Below are 10,981 nucleotides of genomic sequence, written 5' to 3'. Positions count from 1 at the left end.
AGAGGGAGGGTCTGGGGGAGACTGGCTGCCTCCACCTCCCGGATCTGCAGCCAGACTGCGTCCTCGCGCTAGACTTTGAGGCGCCCCTCCGGGCGCTGGCGCGGCGGCTCCCGGGGAGAGGAGCCCACTCCAGTCTGTCACCGCACCGGGTAACGGCTGCCAGACGCCCGCTGCGGAGCGAAGCTCCTCGGGCCTGAGGGAGCCGCTGACGGCCCACGGGGACGCACAGGAATCGGGTCGTGACACCGAGGGCAGAACGAACTACAACTCCCAGAAGCCTCCGCGGGAGTTCCGGCGCACGGGGCGGGGGAGCCGAGGGCCGGGAGTGGCTGTGCTGCAGCCCTGTCGGCTTTAAATAATACAAGGAATTAAAGTAATTGACAGTAACAGAACAAACACGGCAGTGGTATAAGTGTACTAAGGTCCATGCTTTTTGGTAAAAGTTCTAACTTACAATTTAACAACTCAAAAATGTATTACATATTAATAGAACATTTTAATAAAAATTAGTCCCACCCCCCAAAAATTAGTGAGTGGCATTTTCAAACATTCTTTTTGGTGTGTGTGTGGAATCTTTTAAATGTGTCAATCTTTTGAAAAGTAATTTCTATATTACAATAGCTAATTTTATAAAACCTTCTAATCTGTCAAACAGTGGTATAAGTGTACTAAGGTCCATGCTTTTTGGTAAAAGTTCTAACTTACAATTTAACAACTCAAAAATGTATTACATATTAATAGAACATTTTAATAAAAATTAGTCCCACCCCCCAAAAATTAGTGAGTGGCATTTTCAAACATTCTTTTTGGTGTGTGTGTGGAATCTTTTGAAAAGTAATTTCTATATTACAATAGCTAATTTTATAAAACCTTCTACTCTGTCAAACATTATTTTATTGAGATCTGCCACACACTTGCTAGTTATTTCTCAAATGAAGCTCCACCATTTACTGTCAATTTGCCCTAACTATAGAAGGTATATTACTATTTTCCTCAAAGTTATAGAAATAATCTAATGCATTAAAGGGTTTAGCAGATTGGCTACATCATATCAAGCTGTCTATAGTTTCTATTGGTGTTAGTGTTCACTTGGAGCTGCAGCTTTTATTTCCCAAAAGTCCATGGTTTTCTGAATTCCAAATTCAAATAAAAACTTTGAGGTATAATTTACACACAACATACAGCCTCACTCCATATGAAGGGCGTTTATGGTCCTGTCTGCACTGTTACTCTGCCACCCCCAGCCACAGGCAGCTACTGATGTATCTGTTGTCATTATAGACTAGGGGCCTGGGGCATGAAATTTGAGCATACATAGGGTCCCCAGGCCTGGCTGGTGACCAGGGCCAATCGGGGCCTTCCTTCCTCCTGCTGCCGGCCTGGTACTTCCTTCATTCTGTGCTGCCCTCTGGTGGCCAGCGCACATCATAGTGAGCGGTCAAACTCGAGGGGACAATTTGCATATTAGCCTTATATTAGGTAGGACTAGAAGCCCATTGCAGGAGGATTCCTGCGAGAATAGGGCTTCCTCTGGCCAATCGCTCTGCCAAGCCCCGCCGCCCAGGGCAGCACATGGGGTTCCCGGCTGGGGGCAGGGCGGCACATGGGGGCCCAGATGGCGACTCACGCTGGGGCAGGGCTTAGGCGGCACATGGGGGCCCAGATGGCGACTCACGCTAGCCCCTCCTGCCTGCAGTATGCAAATTAGTCACCATCTTTGTTGACGGTTAATGAGTTTTGAGCAACATTCATTTCATTTTTTACAGTTCACTTATTTTTTTGCATATTTGATTTTATTCCTATGTACTTTTAAAAAATATATATTTTATTGATTTTTTTTTTACAGAGAGGAAGGGAGATGGATAGAGAGAAACATGTATGAGTAACATCGATATGCTGCCTCCTGCACACCCCCTACTGGGGATGCGTCCACAACCAAGGTACATGCCCGTGACTAGAATCAAACCTGGGACCCTTCAGTGGTTCCCGGCTGGGGGCAGGGCGGCACATGGGGGCCCAGATGGCGACTCACGCTAGCCCCTCCTGCCTGCAGTATGCAAATTAGTCACCATCTTTGTTGACGGTTAATTTTCGTATCATGCTGATTAGCCAATGGGAGGCGTAGCGAAGGTATGGTCAATTACCATGTTTGTCTATTATTAGATAAGATTGTTCTGAAAAATTTTATAGATGGGTCATATAGTATATACTCTTCTATGGCTGACTTACTTAGAATGTTTTTTGAGATTTAACCATGCTGTTGTTTTTGTTACATTTTATTACTGAGTGCTATTTCATTATAGCGCTGAAACAAAATTTGTCCATTCACATGCTGTGAATTACTACACATGCCATCTTTTTACATGGTCATTTTTTTAAATTCAAGGAATGGAATTGATGGGTCATATGGTAACAGTTCTAATTTACACTTTAATAACTCAAAAAATTTGAAGACATGCCAAACTCTGAATTGCCATCTTAACAATGTTTTCCCATTCTGGACTAGTATTACTCCACTTACCATGTTTTATGTGTTCTATATTACATCTTCTGGAATTTCCACAATATACACTTTTTACTATATAGACCTTGCTTGTTTCATTATCTCTTCCATATTTTTGTGTCATTGTAAATGAGATTGTTTTTCTGAATTCATTTCTAAATTGTTCACTGCTAGTACATAGAAATAAAAGTTTATTGTATATTAATCTTGTATTCTGTGACCTTCTCAATCTCCCTTACAGTTCTAGCTTACTTGTAGATAAGAACTTTGGAAAATATCCCATCACTGACAAGATTATTTTCCTGATCCTAAATGTAATATGTATTCTTAGAAGAGATGGAAAGAACAGAAAAGTTGAAAGAAGAAAAAAAGAGTAAATGCTAGCCCTGACCGGTTTGGCTCAGTGGATAGAGCGTCAGCCTACAGACTGAAGGGTCCCAGGTTCGATTCCAGTCAAGGACATGTACCTTGGTTGTGGGCACATCCCCAGTAGGGAGTGTGCAGCTGATCGATGTTTCTCTCTATCCCTTCCCCTCTAAAAAAAAAAAAAAAATACTTAAAAAAAAGTAAATGCCAAATTCCCCAATATGTAGACTACTACTAATCTGACAAGAGTTTTGAGCAACATTCATTTCATTTTTTACAGTTCACTTATTTTTTTGCATATTTGATTTTATTCCTATGTACTTTTAAAAAATATATATTTTATTGATTTTTTTTTTACAGAGAGGAAGGGAGATGGATAGAGAGAAACATGTATGAGTAACATCGATATGCTGCCTCCTGCACACCCCCTACTGGGGATGCGTCCACAACCAAGGTACATGCCCGTGACTAGAATCAAACCTGGGACCCTTCAGTCCGCAGGACGAAGCTTTACCCACTGAGCCAAACCAGCTAGGACAATCCCTATGTACTTTTATCATGCTTTTTTCATACCACATGACAGCTTTAACATTGTTCCTGTTACTGAACTTTTCATAATTTTAATGTCAGCATATTACATGGATACACTATAAATAAGCATTTTATTATACATTTTTATATTGCAAATTGCACTATCATGTTATTTCAGTGATCATCCATAGACACATCTCTTCCCACATTCCTTAGGATGTTAAAAATAGTAATATTGATAATGTTACTATCCAACACAGGTAGCACTATTTGCCAGGCACTGTTTTAAATACATTATACACGCTATCACACGAATTCACACAACTCTCTGAGGTAGACACTGGTAGTACCTCCATTATACAGTTGAGAAAAATTGAGCCATAAGTTATCAGGAAGTCTAAGGGGCTTGGTTAAGGGGCTTCTCTTCCATTCACACAAAGAACCACTGCTTACAATGAAAACTGGTTCTGATAGGAATGTTACACATATGTAAGCACTGAGGAGAGCACCAGTAATGGAGGGGCCTGTGATCTAGATCTGGGTCTGACTTCATTCAAAATGTGAACCCGGCCCTGGCTGGTGTGGCTCAGTTGGTTGAGCATCCTCCTGTGCACCAAAAGGTCGCCAATCTTATTCCTGGTCAGGGCACATAACCAGGTTGCCAGTTCCATCCAGTCAGGGCGCCTGTGGGAGGCAACCGATCAATGTTTTCTCTCACATCGGTGTCTCTCACTTGCTCAAAAATCAATTAAAAACAGTCCTTTTTATTAACGTGAGCCCTGAGCCAATTCACAGGGTCTCAACGTACAATAAAGAGCATGAGTTAACCAGAATCATTTTCCTTCTAGTTCTGAAAGCTTGTGGTTCTCACAATCATTTCTAGATTTTTTTTCCTGGGAAAGATATAAACATTTTACTATTGAACATTTAACATATATATTGTTTGCTAGAGAATGACAAATAATGGTCAGTCCCTATACACAGGAGAGCCATTTATGCAGAATTAAGACAGATTCTCTTCCTAAACTTTTTTAGGGTCATGGACAGAAACTAAAGATTTAGGATCCTCTCCAAGAAGAGAAAACCTTTGTATGGAAACAATTATTTTTCATAAAATGTGAAAATTTGTTAATTGACCCTCAGAAATGAATTCATACACACACTATGGGTTCATGATGTCCTCAGTGCAAAAAAAAAAAGGACAGTACAAGACTGAAAGCCTTTCCACATGGATTACAATGTACAGCTTCTCTCCAGAGCAGCGGTTCTCAACCTGAGTCACGAACAATTAAAATACATCCTGCATATCAGATATTTACATTACGATTCATAACAGTAGCAAAATTATCGTTATGAAGTAGCAACGAAAGTAATTTTTTGGTTGGGGGTCACCACAACATGAGGTACTGTATTAAAGGGTCGCCCACTGAGCCAAACCAGCTAGGACAATCCCTATGTACTTTTATCATGCTTTTTTCATACCACATGACAGCTTTAACATTGTTCCTGTTACTGAACTTTTCATAATTTTAATGTCAGCATATTACATGGATACACTATAAATAAGCATTTTATTATACATTTTTATATTGCAAATTGCACTATCATGTTATTTCAGTGATCATCCATAGACACATCTCTTCCCACATTCCTTAGGATGTTAAAAATAGTAATATTGATAATGTTACTATCCAACACAGGTAGCACTATTTGCCAGGCACTGTTTTAAATACATTATACACGCTATCACACGAATTCACACAACTCTCTGAGGTAGACACTGGTAGTACCTCCATTATACAGTTGAGAAAAATTGAGCCATAAGTTATCAGGAAGTCTAAGGGGCTTGGTTAAGGGGCTTCTCTTCCATTCACACAAAGAACCACTGCTTACAATGAAAACTGGTTCTGATAGGAATGTTACACATATGTAAGCACTGAGGAGAGCACCAGTAATGGAGGGGCCTGTGATCTAGATCTGGGTCTGACTTCATTCAAAATGTGAACCCGGCCCTGGCTGGTGTGGCTCAGTTGGTTGAGCATCCTCCTGTGCACCAAAAGGTTGCCAATCTTATTCCTGGTCAGGGCACATAACCAGGTTGCCAGTTCCATCCAGTCAGGGCGCCTGTGGGAGGCAACCGATCAATGTTTTCTCTCACATCGGTGTCTCTCACTTGCTCAAAAATCAATTAAAAACAGTCCTTTTTATTAACGTGAGCCCTGAGCCAATTCACAGGGTCTCAACGTACAATAAAGAGCATGAGTTAACCAGAATCATTTTCCTTCTAGTTCTGAAAGCTTGTGGTTCTCACAATCATTTCTAGATTTTTTTTCCTGGGAAAGATATAAACATTTTACTATTGAACATTTAACATATATATTGTTTGCTAGAGAATGACAAATAATGGTCAGTCCCTATACACAGGAGAGCCATTTATGCAGAATTAAGACAGATTCTCTTCCTAAACTTTTTTAGGGTCATGGACAGAAATTAAAGATTTAGGATCCTCTCCAAGAAGAGAAAACCTTTGTATGGAAACAATTATTTTTCATAAAATGTGAAAATTTGTTAATTGACCCTCAGAAATGAATTCATACACACACTATGGGTTCATGATGTCCTCAGTGCAAAAAAAAAAAGGACAGTACAAGACTGAAAGCCTTTCCACATGGATTACAATGTACAGCTTCTCTCCAGAGCAGCGGTTCTCAACCTGAGTCACGAACAATTAAAATACATCCTGCATATCAGATATTTACATTACGATTCATAACAGTAGCAAAATTATCGTTATGAAGTAGCAACGAAAGTAATTTTTTGGTTGGGGGTCACCACAACATGAGGTACTGTATTAAAGGGTCGCGGCATTAGGAAGGTTGAGAACCACTGCTCCAGAGAGTTCTACAAAGCTAAGTAAAGTTACTGTTCTTTGTGAAAAGTTTTTCATATTCATTATATTAATATGTACTTTCTCTAATATCACTTGTCTGGTGTCTCATAAGGTTAGGGCTATTAACAAGTGCTGTCCCACACCGATTACAGGTTAGGAACTGCTCTCCAGTGTGAGCTATCTGACGTACTATAAATGGAGAGTTGAGGACAAACGTAATTTCGCAACGATTACATTTATAAATCTCTTCTCCAATATGGATCCTCTGATGCTTAATGAGGTCATTCTTCCGAATGAAGGCTTTCCCACACTGACAACATTCATATGGTTTCTCTCCAGTATGAATTCTCTGATGCACAATGAGGGCAGAACTCTGGCTGAAGGATTTTCCACAATCATGACATTCATATGGTTTCTCTCCAGTGTGGGTTCTTTGGTGTGAGAAAAGGTGAGAACTTCGACTGAAGCATTTTCCACAATCTTTACACTCAAAGGGTTTCAGTCCAGTGTGAGTTCTATGATGTACAACGAGGTGAGATCTCTGGCTGTAAGACTTCCCACATTCATGACATTCATAGGGCCTCACTCGAACATGTGTTCTCTGATGCAAAATGAGATGTGTGCTCTGTCTGAAAGATTTCCCACATTCGGAACATTCGTAAGGTTTCTCCCCAGTATGAGTTCTCTGGTGCCTAATAAGCCTGGAGCTATGAACAAACGACTTCCCACACTGATTACATGTGTAGAGTTTGTCTCCTGTATGAGTTCTCTGATGGGTAACAAGGTGAGAGAACCAGCTGAAGGATTTTCCACATTCTTTACATTCATAGGGTTCCTCACCAGTGTGAGTCTTTTGATGTCCAATGAGGTGAGAACTACGGCTGAAAGATTTTCCACATTCTTTACATTCGTAGGGTTTTTCTCCAGTATGAATAAGCCGGTGCCTGGTAAGATTAGAACGCCAGCTAAAGAATTTTCCACATTCCTTACATTCATACGGTTTCTCTCTATGTATACCCTTGGATATACCATGGGATGTGCCATGCCTATGAGAGTTATCATTCTCCAGGCATTTGTAGGCTTTATCTCGTGTTTGAGTTTTTGAAAATTGAATACGGTGAATGTTCCGACAGAAGGTTTGGCTACATTCACTGCTATTACTTACAGAGCTTTCCTGATGACCACTAATAACTAAATCACCTTTAGAACTTTTAGTACATGAGTCTTGTTTATGGAAATACTCTCTCTGTACTAGCTGACCAGGAAGAAGACAGTTTTCCCTGAATTTACCATGTTCACTGACTCTTTCTGGAGAAAATACTTTCTTTTGGGTAAATGCCACTTGCCTCAAATGTTTGTCCTGGTTTTTCTGATACGTGTCCAACTGATCTTCACATTTCCAGACTTCTTCTAATGACAAATACCACAGATCACTCTTTACCATTCCTTCCTTTTTAATGTCATAGGGCTGTTTATCTTTGGAAATGCTCTTATTGGAAACTGCTTTAATTTCAACTGCAGTATCCCAATCTGAAATAAATGAAAAAGGTTTGCATAACTAAAAAAAAATTAACATTAGAATGTTGGGATGTATGTGGAGACAAAAATATAAGACATATAGACCTGCTTTCAGACATGGTTCTGAAACCTTAACAGAGATGGATACAGCAGTACACAGAAAATGTGCAAGGTAACACAGTGCATAGAAGGAGCAGAGAGAGTAAGGAGAAACCACAGACTGGAATCAGGGTATTCAGTGAAGTGGGAGTGGGGGGGGGAGGGGGGGGGGGGGGGGGGGGGGACAATAAAACAAATCCCACAGAAAGGGTGGCACTCCCATTATCTAATCCTACTATTAATGATGTAAGACCCTAATATGTCTATTTGTTCCAGGTCCTCCCCATGACATGCATTCTTCACACTACAGCCAATATAATGTTCCTAAACCACGAATGCAGTCATGCCAGGCAATGCCTCTGATCTACATCACCAAAGCACTACAGCCTGAGTGCAGGGACACACCTGACAGACTTAGACATTAGGTGTCAGACAGAAATGAATACAGGCAGCACGGGGCTTAGAAAGCTGTGCCTGTACTAACCCCCACTGGTCAATGGTAAGTGTCCTGGCTGTTCGGCTCAGGTGAAGTTGGGTATTTGCATCATGACTCAGACGAGCAACACCAAAGAGGGCTTAGGGGGGAAACGTCTGAGTTTTGGGCTCAGAAAGGAAAATCTGTGACAAGATCACTTACAGAGAACAAAGGAAGAGAAAAACCAGAGAGTACTTTCTGTCTCTTAGCCTGGAAGGCTGGTTTTCTGTACAGGGAAGTAGGGAATAGAAGTGATGTTCGGAATTCACATAACAATTTGCATTTTACATATGAAGATGAAAATAAGATAGGTATAAATTGAAAAAACATTAAATAAAGAGCAAGAGTGTTGTGAGAGCACAGGTGCTTGAGAGCAGTAGCTCCGGGGAAGAGGAAACGAGCAGTGGGAACGGATGAGCTCTGCTTGCAGTTTCCTAACTGGCAGAGAGAACTCAGGACAATGGCGGGTGCTGGGGTCCCCAGCCCACACACAAAGGCTGTGGGAGGGACTACGTGAAAGGTAAAAGACAGGCAAAGATAGAAAAATGATTCTGTAAAAATGAGAGAATGGTGATGCTAAGAGTTGGTCACTAGTTCTTATTTCTGAGGAAATAAGAACTAGTGACCACTATCTCTAGGGATGCTAGACCAATGGGTTATCTAGGCTACTGTCTGCAATGCAGCTTGTCTGATCCTCACCTGGATGGGCATCTTGGTGAGTCCCTCTCTCCACCAGCCATGGCTCTTCCCCTTTTTCCAACTGGAGGATCACATCAGGCTTGGGAAGTCGATGTCCTGTTCACAGTGAAAGATACGGAATGGGCAAGGGGTGCAGAACTCTGAGCTGGACCCAGAGGAGCCTCCCAGATTCAACACCAGCCCCAACCATGGGGACTTCTGAAGAGCAGATAAGGTAAGGCTACAGAGGAAGCAAAATGTGCATTTTATAAATTCAACACATCAAAACTAATTCCCCCATGAAAGGAGGAGTATAAAAACCCCTATTCGCTGAAACTGGTTTGGCTCAGTGGATGGAGCGTCGGCCTGCGGACTGAAGGGTCCCAGGTTCGATTCCGGTCAAGGGCATGTACCTGGGTTGCGGGCACATACCCAGTAGGAGACGTGCAGGAGGCAACTGATTGGTGTTTCTCTCTCATTTATGTTTCTGACTCTCTGTCTCGCTCCCTTCCTCTCTGTAAAAAATCAATAAAATATATTTAAAAAAAACCAAAAAAAAACACCCCTATTCTATGCCCCAAAGATATTAGGTCCCTGAACCCAAGCTCATACTCTGATACATGCTTCAGGGTCTCCAAAACCATCACAGGCAGTGCATCTCCAAAAACAGAGGTTCATCTTACCCAAGGAAACCAGGTTCCTATAGTTCTCCAGCATCACATCTCTGTACATGACCTGCTGCGCAGCATCCAGGAGCTTCCACTCCTCCCTGGTAAAGTTCACAAGCACATCCTTGAAGGTCACCAGTGCCTACAACATGAAACAAGTTTGCATTGAGCCAGATTCTCTCTCTCCCTTTTCTGAATCCTGACAGAGAGTTTAGGCAGAGAGCACTGGGGGAGGGAAGAAGGTGAATCAGATTTATTTAGGAGTCAGTACTATTTGTGTTGGATTCTGGTCAATTCCTAAAAGGTACTTATTGTCCCCAACCCAGTTCTGCTAAGCTTTAGGTTTAGAAACTGTAAGAAGCACTTTTATTTAAAAGTGCTGACAGAAAATGCTTCATTCCTCAATATTACCTCACTTAACTATTGACCACATTACTCATAAACTTGAGTTTTTTTATAAGAAAGGAAATAAAAACATTTCTACCAATAAAACAAATAAATGGTGCTAGTCTCCTGGAGAAGAATGTCTGAGATACAATTTCTGAAGTTCTAGGCAAAGGAACTTCAGAACTTAAGCAAAAAGAGATTCTCAGCTGGAAAACAAAGAAGGCAGCTCAGCTTACAGGGAACCGGGCAGGGAGTGACTGGGCTTCCATGCCCTCTGTGTGCTTGTTGATGCTTTCTTGAGGAATGAGAGATCCAGATCCGAGAAGGCAAAGCTGGAGAAAAGAAAGAAACACGAGGAAAGTTAGCTGTGCCTGGGACGCTTCATAAATCCTCAGCCTATACTCCCTCTTCCCAGCAGGATATAACTCAAAAACCACCACAGAGGAACATCAGAGATACTCCACAAGTTCCCAGGAGTAGGAAGAAAAGAGGTACGTACATTGCCTTTCCCCCCTAAACCTCCAAGGTTCAATGCTAAATTTCATTTGGAATCAAATTATTTTACTACCACAAATCCTTTTTTAGGAAATCTAATGAAAAACAAAACAAAAACTGACCTGATCTAACATCCTCACTTTACAGATAAGAAATATGATATTGCCGAACCGGTTTGGCTCAGTGGATAGAGCGTCAGCCTGCGGACTGAGGGGTCCCGGGTTCGATTCCGGTCAGGGGCATGTGCCTTGGTTGCGGGCACATCCCCAGTGGGGGGCGTGCAGGAGGCAGCTGATCAATCTCTCTCATCAATGTTTCTAACTTTCTATCCCTCTCCCAAGTTCTCTGTAAAAAATCAATAAAATATATTA

At 41.5% G+C, this 10,981-nt stretch overlaps 1 protein-coding gene across 2 annotated transcripts in view; it reads right to left on the bottom strand.

Moving 5' to 3' along the window:
- Positions 1-6,328: 6,328 nt before the first annotated feature.
- ZNF10 (zinc finger protein 10) overlaps positions 6,329-10,981 on the bottom strand; it is a 21,295-nt gene continuing 16,642 nt past the window's right edge. For both annotated transcript variants that reach the window (XM_014545371.1, XM_005873263.2), the window contains exons 2-5: positions 10,352-10,447; positions 9,744-9,870; positions 9,082-9,177; positions 6,329-7,820 (exon numbers count right to left, since the gene is read on the bottom strand). In XM_014545371.1, coding sequence (XP_014400857.1) covers positions 6,358-7,820; positions 9,082-9,177; positions 9,744-9,870; positions 10,352-10,384 — 1,719 coding nt within the window. In that variant the 5' untranslated portion in view covers positions 10,385-10,447 and the 3' untranslated portion in view covers positions 6,329-6,357. The remainder of the gene's footprint in view (positions 7,821-9,081; positions 9,178-9,743; positions 9,871-10,351; positions 10,448-10,981) is intronic.

Source organism: Myotis brandtii, unplaced genomic scaffold, assembly GCF_000412655.1.
Source record: "Myotis brandtii unplaced genomic scaffold, ASM41265v1 scaffold403, whole genome shotgun sequence".
Lineage (NCBI taxonomy): Eukaryota > Metazoa > Chordata > Mammalia > Chiroptera > Vespertilionidae > Myotis > Myotis brandtii.
Note: the sequence above shows the minus strand (reverse complement) of the source record. Positions and strands in the feature narration are given on the sequence as shown.